This window comes from Crocuta crocuta, unplaced genomic scaffold (assembly GCF_008692635.1).
Source record: "Crocuta crocuta isolate KB4526 unplaced genomic scaffold, BGI_CrCroc_1.0 scaffold64, whole genome shotgun sequence".
NCBI classification, from domain to species: Eukaryota; Metazoa; Chordata; class Mammalia; order Carnivora; family Hyaenidae; genus Crocuta; species Crocuta crocuta.
Genome location: NW_027530640.1, coordinates 10,509,147 through 10,528,677, shown reverse-complemented (window position 1 = coordinate 10,528,677; position 19,531 = coordinate 10,509,147). Strand labels below are relative to the sequence as shown.

Sequence of the window (19,531 nt, the reverse complement as noted above, 5' to 3'; positions counted from 1 at the left end):
GAGTTTTATACCATTAAAGCAAGTATTTGGCAGTTAGAACCTTTTCAAAGTAATAGATATTTCTGTTAATAGTATGAGAGAGATGACTGGAGGTAATGAATAGGGAGTGTTTGAGAAATGACCCAGAGTTGGTGTATATCTCTACGTGAATGCAAATTCAGTAGAGTGGTTTGAAGATGTAGGTGATAATTATGTTTCTTTATACATTTGAGAAGGCAGGTAGCAGCGTTCTCCACAAGCTGGAGTCTGGAGAGCAGGCATTTCACGAGGCCCTAGAGAAGGGAATTACAGCAGTCAAAGAAAGAAGAGATGTAAGTATGGATGAAGGTTTTCCATAAGTGGAGTGAGTGGTTTTCCATTAAGTGGAATTGAGGCAGCTGCATATATAGGGAAGGTTCATAATAACTTAGGAATACATAGAGCCTTGATAAACACAAGGTCAAGGTGACAAGGAGAAGATAAAGAACTTTTGAAGTGTGGGATGAGAGAGGGCACTCTTAAGTTTTTAGTGCTTATTCTTACACAAACCAATTTAGTCAGTTATTACTGTAGGAAGTTACACTGGGAGGCCTGGGAGATGGGAGGGGGTAAAATAAAATCCGATTAGGTTACTGTTCATATTATAGTCTTACTGTATGATTATTGTTGAAAATACTGGACAGTGTCCATTAATTTACATAAAACATTGAATTGTATGTAATATAGTCAATATAATCAAGTATAAGGTATTTGTAGTTACTTTGAACTATTGACTCTAGGCACAAACTTATTTTTAAAAACATATACTGTAACATACTAAAATAGCAATACCTTTGTACCAAAAATGTGTGGACTGAATAAATACTCTAAATTTAAATAGTCATTAAAATTTTTTTCCCCATACTTTCCTGTGACGGCCAAGCCTATATTGATCAACCATGATAATTTGCATTTAATACTTCTGAAAACAGTATTTTCTTGCTGTTTAATATATATTTTTTTGCTTCAGTTACCAGGTAGATACTAAGTATGTTCTTGAATTTCATTAGCATATTAAATACATACATGGAAAATGAGGGTACTTTTTCTTTTTTTTTTTTAAATGTTTTATTTATTTCTAGGAGAGAGAGAGAGAGAGAGACAGCGTGAGCAGGGGAGGGTCAGAGAGAGAGGGAGTCACAGACTGAAACAGGCTCCAGGCTCCGAGCTGGCAGTCAGCACAGAGCCCGACGCGGGGCTCGAACCCACGAACCGCGAGATCATGACCTAAGCGAAAGTCGGACGCTTAACCGACTAAGCCACCCAGGCGCCCCATGAGGGTACTTTTTCATTTGATGCAGTTTAAAACCTCATCTATCATATGAAATTTTTACCTTTGTGTATAAATCTTAGTTCATAATCAGTTACTTATTTTTAGTTTTTTTCATCACTCTTTTACATGATAGGAGATAGATGAGGGCTGGCATTTATAAGCACAACAAATTCAGCAGAACCTCCTATATATGTTTTATATATAGGTAGTTAGTAGTTAGTAGTTCACAAATTCAGGTCATTAAGTATTGTTAATAATGAATTTTTAGTGATCCAGCTGACTAGTGACTTTGATACACCACTGGTTGAGAGCTCCTGCTTTAGGTAGTTTGGATGGCAAATACTGTCTTCCTTTCTCATAAAAAGTGATGTTACATGTAGAAATTAGGCTCTGTGCTGTATAGAAATAAGAATTCCAGTTATAATGATAGCTGTTATTTATTGCTTATTATGTACAGACACTGTAGAAGAGTTAGCCTATATTATTTAATCCTTTCAACTAGCTCTATGAGGGAGGTAGTATATATAGCATCTCCATTTTATTCATAGGTCTAGAGAATTTAATAAGTTGAGAGATAGTTAAGGGCACAGTAGGGGTGTAAACATAACATCTTTCTGCCTTCAAAGCCTGGTTTTTAAGTACTTTTAAGACTTAAGGCAGGCTCTACTTGTTAGGAGTGTGGTAGAATATCACAGAAAAATGACCTTTCTTCTGGTTGAAGTTTGCTTTCTGAGGGTATTCTAGCACCTATGTTTGACTGTCTGGGAATAATACCACAGTTATACCTGGTGGTAAATTTATCCTAGGTATTTCCAGTGCATTTGTTTGGAATGGACAAAGGTATACTTTTGCTGCTCAGTGTTTTTAATGACTGGTATTAAATTATAAAAGGCGTTAATTTATGGCTAGTGTCTTCTTTGAGATAGCTTTAAAATTTATATCTCATTGAAAAAAATATTTTTTTTAATTTTTTTTAATGTTTTATTTATGTCTAGGAGAGAGAGAGAGAGAGAGAGACAGCGTGAGCAGGGGAGGGTCAGAGAGAGAGGGAGTCACAGACTGAAACAGGCTCCAGGCTCTGAGCCGGCAGTCAGCACTGAGCCCGACGCGGGGCTTGAACCCACAAACCACGAGATCATGACCTAAGCGAGTCGGACGCTCAACCGACTAAGCCACCCAGGCGCCTGGAAAAAAATACTTTTTTAAGTTTATTTATTTTGGGAGAGAGAGTGGTCACAGGCACACATAAGCCAGGGAGGGGCAGAAAAGGAAGGAGAAGGAGAATCCCAGGCAGGGCATTTGAAAATATTTGAAAACATTTTTTGTGGGGCGCCTGCATGGCTCAGTCAGTTAAGTGCCTGACTCTTGATTTTAGCTCAGGTCATAATCTCACAGTTTGTGGGATCAAGGCCCACATCGGGGTCCTTGTTCACAGTGCAGAGCCTGCTTGGGATTCCGTCTTTCCCTATGTGGATTTCCTCTGCTCTTGTGTGCATGTATGCTCTCTCTCTCCCCCTCTCTTCCTTCCTCCCTCCCGTCTCTCTCAAAATAAATAAATAAATGAACATTAAAAAATAGAATATTTTGTTGGGTTTTTTTCTCTAATATTATTCACTGTCTTTTTATTAGGGTGATTATTTACTTATGTAGCCTGTTTGATAATGGAAGACGTTTTATAGCCCCTGCTAGAAAGAGAATTATAACCTTGAGTTGTGTTTAATGGCCATATTAGTGAGTTACCTCTTGTAAGATCCAGTCCCTTCATGAAAAATTCCATCTGAATCATGTAGAAGTTAGGTGACATTTTCTAAAACATAGTTAACACCTTAAGGCAAAATTACTCTGCCTTTTCCAACACTTACTCTGTATTTAAATCACTTTTTAAATGCACCTGGAAATTGGAGAGGTCAATTAGAAATCTTTGTAACTGTTCAGTTTGTAAAACTGATTGGTTAGGAAATGAAGCTTTCTTAATGTTAGCTAATTACAGTGTGCAGGCTTTTCATCAATTGTGGTCTTACTCATATTCCTACTAATACACTAAAGTAATCATTATTTCATGTTTTAAAATGTTATATTTGGTTTGAGGTTTTCTTCGAATATGGAAAAGTTGGTAATTACTTATTCCTTTAGAAAAATTGGTCCTAGGAAATGAAGTGAAAAAAGAGTTGTCTGTGTTTTAAATTTTCTTTGAATAGTATATCTTAGATAATGTCAATTAAAAGTTTCATTACATTTTAATTCTCAATTTCCTCTTGTTTATATAGGTTAATGAGCTTTCTGAGGAAGAAGAGGAAGATGAAAAGCTGGAACACATAGAAGAACTTCCAGAAGAGGGTGCAGAAAAATCAAGTGATATGGCAGAGGTGGTACAATTAAGGATGACTGAAAACATCCTGGAACCAAATAGTGTTACAGCATCAACAAGGTATTATTTCAGATGAAAGAACCTTAGCTTTTGAGCATTTTATTCTAGATGTAGATTCACTCAAACAGTAAATTACATAAATTATAACAATATGTAGAAGATTGGTTTATGTATGAAAAAGAGCAACAAGAAAATTTTAAGCAAACTTGATAAGGAAAATCAGGTATTAGCATTTACATTTTTCTTTCAAAATAGAACTTTTTACATTTCTCCTTAAAATTTGTTTTTGTATTATTAGTGTGTTCGTTAGACTGGGTAAATTTTCAGAATCTTTGGAAGTGGCTGAATTGACTTGTATTTCCAAGTTCTAGTCTAGAACTAGGTTAGCTAGGCTGTCGAGAAAGAACTCTGTGATGCATTAAGATAGTGCTTTCCAGTCTTTTTTCAGGTATGAAGGGATACTATTTACATGGAATACTATGTAAACTTGGTAAATGTGGTCGAGTACAGTCACTGTCTTAATGCATAGCTTGGGCCACTGGGACACACTGTTTAGTAAGCTTTAGAGAATTCAAAAAATCCATAGCTTTAGGTATTGCTAAATTCTGTGCTAGTTCTCTGTAAAGTTCCATGATTACTAACCCTTACTGACCCCCTTTTTTAATTAGGGGAACAGCAATGTATTTAGATCACTAGATTTTGTTTTGTTTTGTTTTTGTTTTTTTAGATCACTAGATATTTTTCATTAAATCTGTTCAATAGAATGGTGGTTAAAAAGCAGAGGAAATTATTTAAAAGCTTTAGAAGGCAAAATGTCATTTAAAAATAACTAATATCTAAGGGATAAACTATCCATTGTCATTTAGATACATTATAAAGCAATTTAAGATACATACTGCCAAATACAACTATTAAATTTCATTGTGAGCTTCTAGATCTTTGTGTATTATATATAATTTCTTCAAACATGATTGTAATTATGGTATATTAACATGTTTGTTCACTTCTTTGCCTTTGATTTAATATTGTTTGTGCTTTTCTATGTTTACAACCCTTTCTAATTTGGAGGTTGGGCTTTTAACTATAATTATGTTATTTATAAACGATATACTGAGATGTTTACCTATATCTTAATTATATATTTAATGTCCTTCTGGAAATTTTGTATTGTTTTAGCTAGATTGTCTTAAACTGCTACTGATCAACTTTTTAGGTTCTTAGGCCCTTTTTTCCTTCTTCTGAACTGTTTGTATACATTTTTTGGCTCAACTAGTGACCTTTTCTTTGGCTTTTGATAAGTATTTCCAGAGTGCTTAAAAGACAGTCTGATTTATTTTGCCATTAGCAGTACCTAAAGACCGTAGATAGATGGGGCACCTGGGTGGCTCAGTTGGTTAAGTGTCCAACTTCAGCTCAGGTCATGATCTCGTGGTTTGTGAGGCGAAGCCCTGCATCAGGCTCTCTGCTGTCTGTGCAGACTCTGCTTCAGATCCTCTCTTCCCCTGTCTCTCTGCACCCCCCCCCCCAAAAATAAATAAACCTTAAAAAAAATAAATGGATGTTCTTTATTTTAAGTTAGAGTTATGCTTTCTAATTCACTGGCCACTAGCTACATGTGGCTATTTAAATTTGAATCAGTAAAAATTAAATAAAGTTAAAAAATTACCTTCACAGTTGTACTACTAGCCACAGTTCAAGTGCTCAGTAGCCATGTAAGTGAGCACTGTATTGAACAGTGCAGACATAGAACGTCTGTGTCGTAGGCAATCTTTCTTCATTCTAACTAGGTAATTTTTAGATGGATTGGTAGGTAGGTAGTCAGGATTCCTTAAAGACAAGTCACAGATGTGGACCTTGGTTAAAGGAAAGAAAAAAGACAATTTATTAGAAGAATGCCAGATAGGTCTCAGAGTCACAAGGAAAAGCAGAGATAACACCGGTATCCGTACAGAATTTAGTAGCAGGGTTATGGAAGAATGTCTAGCATGTGGCTGTTACTTTGAGAATTTAATTATCTTTCTTTCTGTCATTCTGCTCAAGATGGAATTTTTGTGGGGTAGTAGGGGAGAGGGTCTGGCCTAAATTGCATCGACTGTCCAACCACCTAGCCAGGGTAGAACTCGTCATTGTAACTTATGTATCTCTCAAGACCATTGGATAGGAAGAGGAGCTACTTTGCCACAGAAAAACATGGCTATTTACCAAAAGGAAGGGATAAGGCTATCAGAAGCAAAACAGGAGTCTCTGCCAGAGTCATCTTTGAGATTTAGTGATGTTAAAAATTTCAGTTAATATTTGTATATTAGCCCTTTTTTGTAGTTTTTGTCTGCATGAAGATAAAAAATACATTCTTTCATTATGCACCATGGATGAAAGAAAAATTGGGGAGAGATAACCCTAGAGTGCACAGCCCTAGAATATAGGGAGCTTTAATAAATTGACTTTTTAAATGTTTATGTATGTATTCTGAGAGAGAGAACAGAGGAAGGGCAGATAGAGATGGAGAGAGAGAATGCCAAACAGGGTCTGCACTGTTAGCATAGAGCCCGACCAGGGCTTAATCTCATGAATCGTGGTATCATGACCTGAGCTGAAATTAAGTCAGACCCTTAAGCCACTAGGCCACCCAAGTGCCTCAAAACTGAGAAATTTATATATTTTTTAACATAGCATTAAATTGATTACATGTTAATGTAATTTTTAATTTTTATTTTTAGAGAGCACGCACATGAGTGGGGGGAAAGGCCAGAGAGAGAAAGAGAATCCTTTTTTAAATGTTTATTTTTAAGAGAGGGAGCATGAGTGGGGGAGGGGCAAAAAGAGTGGGGGCAGAGGATCTGAAGTAGCCTCTGCATGGACAGTGAGCCTGATGGTGGGCTCAGACTCACAAACCATGAGATTGTGACCTGAGCCAAAGTCTGATGCTCAGTAGACTGGGCCACCCAGGCGCCCCAAAGGAGAATCTTAAGCAGGCTCCGGATTCAGCATGGTGCCCCAATGCAGGGCTTGATCCCATGACCCTGGGATCGTGACCTGAACTGAAATCAAGAGTCAGATCCTCAACTGATTGAGCCACCCAGGCACCCCCAGTTCACAGTCTTTAATATCACCATTGATTATATCAAAGCATTTTTTAAGTACTGGGATATTACTGAGTTTAAGAAGATACAAGTTTTCCAAAAGTCAAATGTTTGCTTGGAGACTGAAATTTTATCAGTATTGTCAGTTGTTTTTCTTAAAGTTGCAGTCTTGCTCATTTTTCAGAAGATGTATGCCGGATAATTCAGGATGGAATAACCATGATTTGTCAGCCTGTCTTTCCAGTGAAAATGGTGTTCCATGATAAAAGTTCAGCCATCAACTCAGAATGAGACAAACATGCCTCAGAATTGTTTTATGTGTCCTTCCCATTTTTGTCATACCAAGTACTAAAATGAAGTATAATCAGAGATGAGGTAAAATTATTTATTACTGCTACTTCCTCAAGGACTGGTCCCCTTTTTAAAAAATCGCAAGTGAGGGGTGGTGAATGCAGTGGCCATGGTATGGTTTGGTCCCACTTGCCTGGATTTATGCTAAGACTCCTAGCATTTTTTTCTACCATTGATTTTGTTTCCTCATGCAGATGTCACCACAGTGGAAAAAGGCAAATATTATGAAAATAGTTTTGGTGTTTTCATTCACAGACCACCCTTTGAGAACCAGTGGTTTAAATATTTGTGTAGGAGTTATACTGATGGGTCAGTTTATGCATCTGTTATTTTGTATATTGTTTGCTATTAGTCCTATTTTGTGATGATTTGAACTGACTTAAGAGTGGAAAAAAAGCTGGTTTTGAGGTGTAGGTAGCTTAGGATATGCAAGAAACGGGTTGCTTCTGAGTCTTATCCATGCGCTCTATGGAAATCTCAAGATCCCTTTCCAAATGCCTTGTATCTGTAGATGAAGAATTGTTGCTCTCTGTGCACATACTTATCTGTTATTTGGCTTATTGTTTATATGTACAAATTTAAGGGGAATCTTTACCTTGAAAAAATTTAAAAAGAGATAAGAAAGTTCTGAATGATTTAAAAAAATTTGTGTTTTGTGCCTCATAATCTTTTACCTAGGCTTGAGGGTTAGGTAAATTGTATTTTTTAAATTTGTATTTAAAAAAATGTTTATTTTAAAATATTTGTTTTGAGAGAGAGAGAAAACATGAGTGGGGGAGGGGCAGAAAGAGGGAGACACAGAATCCAGTGCAGGCTTCAGGCTCTGAGCTGTCAGCCCAGAGCCCGATGTGGGGCTCGAACTCACAAACCACGAGATCATGACCTGAGCCGAAGTCAGACGCTCAACTGACTGAGCCACCCAGGCACCCCAAAATGTTTGTTTGTTTTTAAGAGCAAGAGAGCATAAGTCAGGGAGGGGCAGAGAGAGAGAGAGAGAGAGAGAGAGGGAGACCAAGACTCTGAGGCAGGCTCCTACTGTCAGCATGGAGCCAGTCGCTGGGGTTGAACCCACAAACCATAAGATCATGACCTGAGCCAAAGTTGGATGCTTAACTGATTGAGCTGCCCAGGTGCCCCTAGGTAAATTTTAATGTATACTCATGTTTCCAGAACTGTACATCAAAAAGTTAATTGTCATGGGAGCCTGGGTGGCTCAGTCAGTTGAGTGTCTAAGTCTTCTTTGGCTCAGGTCATGATCTCACAGTTGTGAGATTGAGTCCCACCTCAAACTGCTCTGGATGTAGAGTCTGCACAAGATTCTCTCTCCTTCTCCCTCCACCCCTCCCCCACTTGCGCTCCCACTTTCTCTCTCTGTCTCTATAAAAAGAAAAAAAACCAATATTAAAAAAAAGTTAATTGGCATTTTTATAAAGTTCATTTATAGTTGTGCTTTGCCTTGGTAAAACTTGGAATTCAGAAATGAAAATTTCAGTATCTTTTATGAATTGTTGGTGCTAGGGCTTCAGTTTTGTGAGTTCATTGGTTTCTGATGGTTTGTTCTTTCTGGGTGCAATGCAGGTTAAAGGGTACAGTCATTGAGGAAGAGCTCTGAGTTTAGGATTTTGAGATTAGTCTCTACAACTTCATTTTCTGGATGCCTTATTGTTGAGGAAATTGGCCCTGAGCTGACTGACTACAGGTGGTTCAGAAAGGTGGTCTTAACATTTCCCTTTTTCTTTCATTCTTTGAATTTGGTAATTTGCAAAATATTCAGTTGGCAATCCACTAAGTTTTCACTAGCTAGTGAAACTTTCCACTTAAGAGGAGGAAAATGTGGGGTGCCTGAGTGATTCAGCCACTTTAGTGTCTGACTCTTGATTTTGGCTCAGGAAAAGGTACTTTGGTGCAAGTATCAGAAGTGCTGGGTGGCGAAAAGTAGAATTTATGCTTTGGGTCTTAAAGTTTTATTAAAGTAAAAGTTGTTTTAAAGTACCAGCGCACAATAGATATTGACAGGTTTTCTTTCTTCTTCCTTCCCTTGCCCTATAATTGATGCATTTAATGTTTGAAAGACCTGTGGTTACTATAACTTACTGACCTTCTAATAGTAAAGAGTCTTTCACTTTACTCTTACCATAGTTACTGGGTATTCCCAAGTTGGTATGTAGAATGGACAAAGGCTTTTGCTTTTGGCTTGAAAGGGATATATGATTTTTGTTTTGTTTTGTTTTAATATATATTTACTTTTTGAAACCACTGTTTTTTAAATGATAATTTTGGAGTATAGAAATTATATAGAAATCACTGTAATTTTAGATTCGAAAAATTAACCGCTATTGGTTTTCTGAATATGGATAGTAAATGGGCAATAGTAGTATTGTACTTTTTGTGTATCTGTTATATCAATTTCATATTTGTCATAACATGTCTTTGGTTAGGGTAATATGACTAACAGAAACAGATTGATTTTTCTGCTTTATGTTGGATTTGGCTTAAATATTTCTCCAGCAGTTCTACCCAGATTGAAAATTTTGTCCCCTTTTCCTTCTATCTTGCAAAATTGCACAGACTTGAAAAGAAATTTGTGGACTCTTGATTAGGTCTCTCCTTGTCAGTAGTGACCTCCTGTTGCAGCCTGCTTCTGTTTAGACTGCAGCTCTGATAATTGCTCAGCAGTTTTTATAAACCCATCACCATCCTTTATGGTGTTTCAAGTCTCTACCTGATGTTTTTGTTGGAGATGCCATGTGTTCAGAATGGCTTGCAGAGCTCTGTTGCACAGGTAGTGATCCTTAGCAGAGTTCATTGAAGCAGAGCTGCAGTACTTTTATTGTAATGTTATTTATAACATTAAATATTTGTAATTGGAAAATTAAAATACTTCCCTATGATCAATGTATTTGAATTACAAAAAGCCTGTAATTGGAATAATGGCCGCAAGATTGATTTTATGTAATAACCTCAAGAAGATTACATGATTGTAGGCAGATTTAAAAATAAAGTTAAAAGGGGCACCTGGGTGGCTCAGTCGGTTAAGCATCCAACTTCAGCTCAGGTCATGATCTCGTGGTTTGTGGGTTTGAGCTCTGCATCTGGCTCTGTACTGACAGCTAGCTCAGGGCCTGGAGCGTGTTTCAGATTCTGTGTCTCCCTCTCTCTCTGACCCTCCCCTGCTCATGCTCTCTCTCTGTCTCTGTCTCTCTCAGAAATAAATAAAACATTAAAAAAAAATTAAAAATAGAGTTAACAGAAGGGAGAAAAAGGTCAGAGAATGACTGTATTCTTTTTTCTTTGTAATCTTTTAATATTATACTTGACTAAGGACTTTAAAGTATGTTTAGCTCTTATAATTTATTGTTGATTCTTTTTCTCTGGTCTTCTTTGGGGGTTAGTGAAAATCCCCATCAGGTGGTTTTGTGGCATCTGTCCATATAACCTAAATAATTGACATTAAATTTGCCAGCAGTTACTTTTGTTATGTCTTTATTAATCAGAACTCACATCCTGTGATAACTGTGCTATTTTGTTGCTGTTATAGATGACATAACTGTGTTGATAAATTGTTTTTACAGTCATAGATGTATGTTACAGCCATGGTTTGTGCATAAGTGCTTTCTACCTGAAAAAATTGGCTAAGTCTGAAAATAATAATTAAATTCTTTGAAGTCTGAAAGCTAAATCATTTCTTTGTCTTTTACAAGGCCACTTCTGTAGTCTCGTGAGTGACAATCTCACTTATACTTATAAAGTATAAAATCTATTTGATTTTAGTTACTAAGGCTTTTTGGGTAGGGAAAGGGTCTGTTGAAAGCAGCTATTTGATTGTCCCTGCATATCTTTAGGGCTAAAGAACCTTTACTATTACACTAATCTAGCTCACTGATCACTACATATAGATATAATTAAATATAGATACATGTATTTGTAATTTAATCCCAATATCATTTAAAAGGGATAGGAAACAAAAGATCAGCTCTATCTTATCCTATATAAGACCATTAGAGCTCTTTTTTTTTTTTTTGACATCAAAGAGAATTTTATTTTTAAAATATAGAAGATAGAGATTTAGGCTCTGTACAGAATGTGTAGTTCCTTCAAAGGTCCCCAAAAACAAAAGATTCTTGGGTGATGGTGAAGGGGAGGGGAAGGGTAGTATTGGAGAGACTTGAGAATTGAGAATTTAGGTTAGAGGGCAGGGGAATTCTCTCTATTCCTGCTCTCTTTTTCTTCAGACAGACCTACACTGAGATAGTGCTATTTCAGTACCAAAATAAATCAATCAATCTATCTTTGGATTAAAAAAATGAGCAGCATTATAGCCCTTGGCCTATTACTGGGTGATAGTTTATGGCAACAATGTTATCCAAACATGTTAAAAGAAGGTAGTTTGTATTTAGACAGATACTTTTAGANGATGACAGAAACATTGTATTAAAGTTTAGTCATTTTGGAAGCTGGAAATAAGTCTAACAACTTTAACTTCTAGTGTGGGTAAGAATTGTCACTGGTGTTTATTAAAAACGTAGAATTTTTAGGGGAGCACCTGAGTGGCTCAGTTGGTTAAATGTCTGACTTCAGCTCAGGTCATGATCTCATGGATTGTGGGTTCGAGCCCCTTATCAGGCTATTTGCTGACAGTTCAGAGCCTGGAGCCTGTTTCAGATTCTTTGCCTCCTCCTCTCTCTGCCCCATCCCTGCTTGTGCTCTGTCTCTGTCTCTCTTAAAAAGAAATAAACATTAAAAATAAAAAAAAGGTAGATTTTTGGGCTCTACCTCAGAGGTATGGGGAGGGCCTCTGTTTTTTAAAAGCTTAAAAAAAATTGAGAAATAAATCATACACACAGAAATCATATACCACTGCCCTGAGCTAGAATAAAACCTGATAGCCACCCAGTAGGTCTCACAGCCCTGATCTCCTCCCTCCCCACTAAAAGTAACCACTATGCTAACTTTTATGGTACTCAATATTTTGTAGCTTTCTGAAAATTAAATCTCACTGTGTATATATTTTTGATCCACCTTCTTTCACTAAACATTGTATGTGACATTTGCCCATGTTGTACGTCTTTGTGGTTCATTTTATTGCTGTAAAGTATTCCATCATATGATTACACATCAGTGATGCCATTTAATATTGTCAGACCATTGGATTGTTTTTTATTGTTGATTATTTACTGTTGTATATATTTTCTTTTTCTTTCTTAAATTTATTTTTTGAGAGAGAAAGCACAGGTGAGGGAGGAGGGGCAGAGAGAGGGGGATGGAAGATCCAAAGCAGGCTCTGCAGTGACAGCAGAGAGTCCAGTCTGGGGCTCAAATTCATTAACTGTGAGATCATGAACTGAGCCGAAGTCGACGCTTAACCAACTGAGCCACCCAGGTGCCCCTTTTGTGTACATTCTTGTACACATCTTCTGGTGCACATATGCATGTACATAAGCCATAAATTTGACTTTTAAGTTTTGTAAATATTACCAAATTGTTTTCCAAAGTGCTTCCCCCAGATGACACCATTACTAACAGTGTATGAGCATTCCCGGTGTTTCACATCCTTGCCAACACCTGGTATTAACTGTTTTGGGGAATATATAATATTATTTTCTTGTCATTTTAATAGGTTCATCCCCTTTTCATGTGTGTGTTGTCAGTTCATTCTTTTGTGAAGTAGCTGTTCACTTGTGTTTCTTGCTTTTCTGCTGTTTTTTTTCCTTGTTGAATTGTAGGAACCCTTTAAAAATATGTATTGCAAATATCTTTTCTTTATTATATGTTGTGCCTTTTCCTTCTCATATTGTGTCTTGCAAAGAATGATTCCTAATTTCAGTCAAGTTTACTGTTCTTTTCCCTAGTAGTCAGTGCTTTTTGGGTTCTGTTTAAGAAATCTTTTTTTTTTTTTTTAATTTTTTTAATGTTTTATTTTATTTCTGAGAGAGAGAGACAGCGTGAGCGGGGGGCAGGGTTCAGAGAGAGAGGGAGACACAGAATCTGAAACAGGCTCCAGGCTCTGAGCTGGCTGTCAGCACAGAGCCCGACGCGGGGCTCGGTCAGAGAGAGAGGGAGTCACAGACCGAAACAGGCTCCAGGCTCTGAGCTGGCAGTCAGCACAGAGCCCGACGCGGGGCTCGAACCCACGAACCATGAGATCATGACCTAAGCAAAAGTCAGATGCTTAACTGACTAAGCCACCCAGGCGCCCCTAAGAAATCTTTTTCTAAATATATATTTCTGTATTATCTTCTTTTTTACCATAGCTTAACATGTTTTTGTTGTTATTTTTTCATTTAAAAATTTAATTCCAGTATAGTTAACATTTCTATATTATATAGAATTTCTATATCTTTTAAGAGCTATGTCATTTCACATTTCATGTTTAGGTGTATAATCTACATGGAACTGATTATTGTCTTTAGTGTGTGAGTTGGGGTGAACTTATTTTTTTGAATATGGTTTAACAAATTGTCCCAGTACTCATTTTTGGAAAGACTGTGCTTTCCCTGCTTTCTGTACTGTCACCTTTGTTTTTAATCAAGTGTGTATGCATGGGTACATTTCTGTTCTGTTTTTTCTTGTGACAGTGCTTTGTTATTTATTTTTGCTTTATTGTTTTTGAGGTCTGGGTGGGGTCTAGATCTCCAGTAAAAATAGCACTGTCACCCCAGGACAGTGTGATATATATTATTTTTAAATAATCTCTACACCCAGCATAGGGCTGGGTCCCCAAAACCAGAGTCACTGGCTCTACCAACTGAGCTGCCGCGTGTGCCCCCTGCCCCCCCCCCCCCATTGTTAAGTTTTACGGGAAGGGCCAGACTGGGATGCCTGGGTGTTCTAGTCAGTTAAGCATTCGACCTTGGTTCAGGTCATGATCTCACAGTCCATGAGTTCGAGCTCCACGTTGGGCACTATGCTTGACAGTTCAGAGCCTGGAACCTGCTTTGGAGTCTATGTCTCCCTTTCTCAGTCCCTCTCTGTCTGGCACTGTGTCTCTGTCTCTCTGTCTCTCTCTCAAAAATAAACATTAAAAAACAAAAAGAAAACAAAAAGTACCAAACTGGCTTCCAAAGTGGTTAAAAAACTTTACATTTCCACCAGCAGAATATAACGTTCAAGTTGCTTCACATCCTTACCAATACTTAATTTTAAACATTTTAGTGGTGTCCACGTTCATTGTGGGTTTCATTTGAACTTTCAACTGTGGTAAAAATGGGGCTATTATGTCTATTTTTATAAGTATCTCTAGATACTGTGCAGAATTTGCTGGTGTAGATTTTTCTGAGGAAGGTCTGCTACTGGCACAGTGAATGAAATATGATTTTAGTATCCATTTGCCTTTTTTTTTTTTTGTAACTTGAGCACTATCTTATGCTGTTACTGCTGGCAAGGAGTACAGAGTGAGCGCTGATGCCTTCCTTCTATTCTAGATGAGGTGCTTTTGTTGGGCTAGTAGTTCAATTTTTTCCCCTTCAGCCTTGGAAGTGGTTGGTATTTCTTCATGTGAGTACCATATGAAGTAGTTGCCTACTTCATGGTGTATGTATATTTAGTTTTTGTGTGAAAAATAAATTCTTGAGAAAATTAGCATCACATGTACCAGAGTTGAACATATAACTTAGTGGATGCTCTCCTGGTTGTGTCAAGGTAGTACATATGTGGCAGTTTTCAACACTTCTTGAAGTTAATACTGAAAAGTTTTATAGCTTTTTTCTTCTTTCTTTTTTTGATTACAGTGCCCATTTATCTCCCATCAGCATCTTACCAGCCTCTGCGGAGTAAGTAGTATACTTATAGAAGACAATGCTGTTTTTTAATTTTAAAATATTACTAAACTAGAAATTAAAATTACGTTACTTATTATGCTTACTTGAGAGGAAGGATTGTATACAAGTTAGTGAAACCTTGTTAGTATTGTATGTACTGCAATAGGAACAAATAAGGAAGGAATACATTGCCTGATATATAAAATAAAGATTGAACTTTCTTCAGATGATGTTTTTGATCTTCTGAAATGATTGAGAAATGTCAGTAGGTCTCTTTAAGAAGTAGACTTCATGTAAAAAATATGGACAAGCCCTTAGAGTTTCTTTGCTTTAGCTGAGTTTTGATAAATTATTTTGCTTTATAAATGTAGCTTTGCAAAGCCTATTTAAATGGTTTTCTATATAGTAGCGAGGAATGAATTACTGGGACAGCTGATCCTTCCCACCTCAGTAGTAATAGTGATAGTATGATTGATTAGTATAGTATTTATTTGGGCAAATTTCTTTTAAAAATTTAACCCACTATGATGTATTCCTTTTGTGAGTTTCTTTTTATACACTAGCTTATGCATTTCAATACTCTGATACTTTGTTTTACTAGTCATTGGTTTTAATCTTTATATTTATGTGGCTAAGTGTCCAGTTAGGGTGACTGCTTCTCACTAAAATGTGTTGTGTTTTGTAGCATTTTAGAACGAACAATTAGAGCAGCTGTGGAACAGCATCTTTTTGATCTGCAGAGCAGCATAGATCATGATCTTAAGAATTTACAACAGCAGAGTCTGGTGTGTAATAGTGAAGCAGAAAGTATTAATTGTGATGGGGAAGGATCTAATAAGCAGTAAGAAACTTTTACAACATTTTACTATTATTCATTGAGTGTTATAAAATTGGTTATCTTTGAAAAACCATAGTTTACTTAAATATGGGATCTTGGGGATTTCTGAAAGTGTGTGTGGAAAGTGACTTTGTATATTCTTGTGTGTAAATTGTATATACTTAATTTTGAAAATCTAAATTTTCCATTAAGGTGGTAGACATTAAGTCCAATACTGCCAGGTTTTCCTCTCTGAACACCAGATGAAGTAGTGAGCTTAGCTTTAGGGACTATGTTGTATGAAAAATAACTTAAAAAAAAAAAAACTTACAGACCCATACTATGTGTAATACATGGTCTCACCATGAGAGACATGAAGTGATCTAGACAGCAAGGTACAGGGACTGATCTAGACAGCAAGGTACAGGGACATCAGATTGACTCCGCTCATATTTCATAGTCATTGAGTGAAATGGTGAGCAGAATCATCCTTTGCTATTTCAATTTTATCCTGTCACAAGCTACTACCCTGCTAGCCTCCCTATTTTTTTTAGGTTAGTTAATAGTTGAATTTTATATAAGTTGTCTGTGCTGTGTGATGTGTGATGTTATTCTGCTTTTCATAGGACTTGTTACTTTTAAATGGATGAAAGGCTTCATTACCTTTCCTGTTAACTCAGCCTTGCACTTGAGGGATGATATATAAGTGCCTTCCTCTCAGACCATAATGCAATGATTTCATAGTTTTTATTTATCAGTTTTCATTTGGAGGACAGATGTGAAAGATGTACCCAAATTTGGAGGATTCATAGGAGGTTAAAAAATAAAAAACATTGGGTAGAAGTTTTCTGTTTTCTCTTTTTTTTTTAAATTAGATGTTTAAAAGGCCAAGTAGGTATAGTGCACTAGAATAGCTATTAAATATGAAGTGAAACCTAAAAATTAATGGATGTGAAAACCAAGGATTGTGATAAGTTTATTTTAGGAATATCATGTTGTACAATTGGAGGTGTGCTATGTAGTCTGAATAGACTGTGGAGCTTTCTAGTCCTGATTTGTGATGCTTGAGGGCATGATTAGAACTGACAAAACTGGATTGATCTGTAAAGAGTATTTATATGCCTGAATATGAAGGAAAACAGTATATGAAAATAGCATTAATTGAAAGTTGGAAATAGTAGGAAAGTGTTCCAAAGGTTATAATTAATATGAGTAGATTCCTTGGCATTTGTCTTTAGTTTAGCTAGAGATCCTGAAAACCTAAGCCCATGCTCAGATAATATTTGTATTTTTATCTCTGGGGAAAAACTCCTGTTCTATCATTGATATTGGTATTGTCTTTGTAAATGAAAGCCCACTGCAGTATTTTGCATATTCTGAATAAATTATGTAACATGAAAATCTGTAGTAGGAAACTACTGTTGTATTTGATAAAGTGTTGGACTCTGTGGTGTTTAGTCTCTAGCGTTAGCCTTGTATTTTAATTGAAACACATGATTATGATTGAAAGTATGCATTTATAAGGAAAATTATTTTGACATATAAATTATTCTTTCAGCCATTCGTTTTTGAAAATTTTCAAAGGAAATAACAAACAAGGTTTTTCTCACAACATTCCCTGGAGAGACAAAATAAACTTAGTATGTTTAATAATCTAACTTGGCAAAATGAGGGAAGTGTGGAGTTTTATGAAAAGGACACATTTTCTTTAACATGTGAAAGTTTTATGTTATTTATTGATATTTATTTTAAAGGTATTACATATTCTACATATTCAACATTTGGCCTGATTTTTTAATCTTCATTACTAGGGTTGATATTGCTGATGATATTATTAATGCCAGTGAAAGTAACAGAGACTGTTCAGAACCTGTGGCGAGCACTAATTTAGACAATGAAGTTATGCAGCAAGATTTTGTATTTGAGGATGAAGAAAATAACGAGGTAAGTCAAGGAAAGAATAAAAAATTTTGGGTTTAGGTGTGCTAGACCCGCAGCTCTGATTGGGTCATGTATTCCTTTAAAACCAGAAACCATAGTTTATTATTGCTGACACACACAAGGGAAAAAAACATTGGCATTATGATTATGCTGCAGCTGCTGCTCCCACTAGTATTGCCCCGCTGCCACCACCACCAGAGCTCTCTGGCTTTCCTTAATTGAGACCACAGTGTCTTGAGGGTGCTTAGACCACAGTGCCTTAGACTTCCTTTTGTTTGTGGGTAAGGAGCAAGAGGGGAGAATGGGCTGTTTCGCCTGCTGATAGTTTAGAATAAAAAAAACTCTTGCTACCCACGTACAAAGGAATGAATATTTTATGTAGAGTGAATTCTGAGGAAGTACAATTTCTTCATGTGACAAACATTTTAGTTTCTCAAGAAAGAATTGTATATTTCTGTGTCTTTTAAGTTGAAGTCGGGTAATACTTTAACCTGACTCTAACAGCTTTTGTTTTTCTGTCCCGGGGCATATTATAGAGCATAACAATATACTCTTACTCTGAATTTCACCGCTGTGCTATCAGCTTTCATCTTTTGTCACTGCATCTTTCTTTTATGTTGCCTCCAAATGCAGAGTTTGTTGTTGTTGTTGTTTGTTTGTTTTACTGCTTTCCAGTATTTAAGAATTGTGTTGGCTCCATCTGACTAGAAAGTATGTATTCTTTTAGTCTTTATACTTGTTTCCGTGATTTCATAGTATAAGGAATTGTAAATTAAATTAGAGATGGTGATGTAATAGTATGCTTTTATAACAGAGCTTTGTAAGTTTTTCTTGTAAGCTGTTTCTTTTGATTCTCTCACAGTAATTGTAAGATAGGCAATTAAATGATTGTTACTCTCATTTGTGATGAGGAAGGTAGACCTGGGACTTGAATTTGGTTCTTTGAGTAAAACACCAAGTCTTATTTTATTGTTTTTAATGTTTATTTTTGGGAGAGAGACAGATAGGATGGGGGAGGGGCAGAGGCAGACACAGAGGGAGACAGAATCCCAAGCAGGCTCCAGAGCCTGATGTGAGACTTGAACCCACATACTGTGAGATCATGAATGAGCTGAAATCAAGTGTCAGACATTTAACTGACTAAGCCACCCAGGTGTCCCACCAAGGCTCATTTTAAATATTGGGTCTAGGTTATGATTATTTCATGGGCCCAGATGCCTTCATATTTAAGAATGTAAAGCTGTATTCCAGAGCAGAGAGGTTGCTGAAGTTGATTATTGGTTCTCATGGTTTGAGTTTCAGGATCTCTTGATATTCTTAAAAGTTATTGAGTGTACTAGAAGGATTTTGTTTACATAGGTATATTGATTATATGACGTTAAAAATTAAAATTGAAAATTTAAAGGTTTATTAAACTCAAGTTGCCGTAAATAAAGTTGCTTTTTTTTCCTTAATAAAAAGCTGTATAAAATGTTTTTTACTTTGAGAAATGGTATTATTTTACATATTTACAAATTTTGTTAATGCTTGTTTGACTTAATAAAAGTCAAGTTGGATTCTCATATCTGCTTCTGCATTCAGTCTGTTCCTATAGATTTTTTTGTTTGAAGTGCATGAAGACAACTTAGCCTCAGAGATATTTAGTTGGAAAAGGGAAAAGTATTTTAGTAGTTTTTTCCAGATAATTATGAACTGTCTTTCATATTAAAATTGGACAAGTTGTAGTTTCTTAAGAATTGAACCATATGTTACCTATGCGATGGAATACTGCATGGCAATGAGAAAGAATGAAATCTGGCCATGGGTAGCAACATGGATGGACTTTGAGGGTGTTATGCTGAGTGAAATAAGTCAGGCAGAGAAGGACAAATACCATACGTTTGCTGCACGTATAGGAGGATTAGGAGGAACTTAATGGAGGGGGGG

The 19,531-nt window shown here is 36.4% G+C and overlaps 1 protein-coding gene across 14 annotated transcripts in view; it reads left to right on the top strand.

Annotated features, from left to right (window-relative positions):
• FAM13B (family with sequence similarity 13 member B) overlaps positions 1-19,531 on the top strand; it is a 78,025-nt gene that overhangs the window by 34,057 nt on the left and 24,437 nt on the right. For 5 of the 14 annotated variants that reach the window (XM_077768695.1, XM_077768694.1, XM_077768697.1 and 2 more), the window contains exons 7-11: positions 216-311; positions 3,559-3,719; positions 14,818-14,859; positions 15,533-15,688; positions 17,476-17,608. In XM_077768695.1, the coding sequence (XP_077624821.1) occupies positions 216-311; positions 3,559-3,719; positions 14,818-14,859; positions 15,533-15,688; positions 17,476-17,608 (588 nt within the window). The remainder of the gene's footprint in view (positions 1-215; positions 312-3,558; positions 3,720-14,817; positions 14,860-15,532; positions 15,689-17,475; positions 17,609-19,531) is intronic. The other 9 variants (XM_077768701.1, XM_077768700.1, XM_077768698.1 and 6 more) reach the window with 3 other exon arrangements.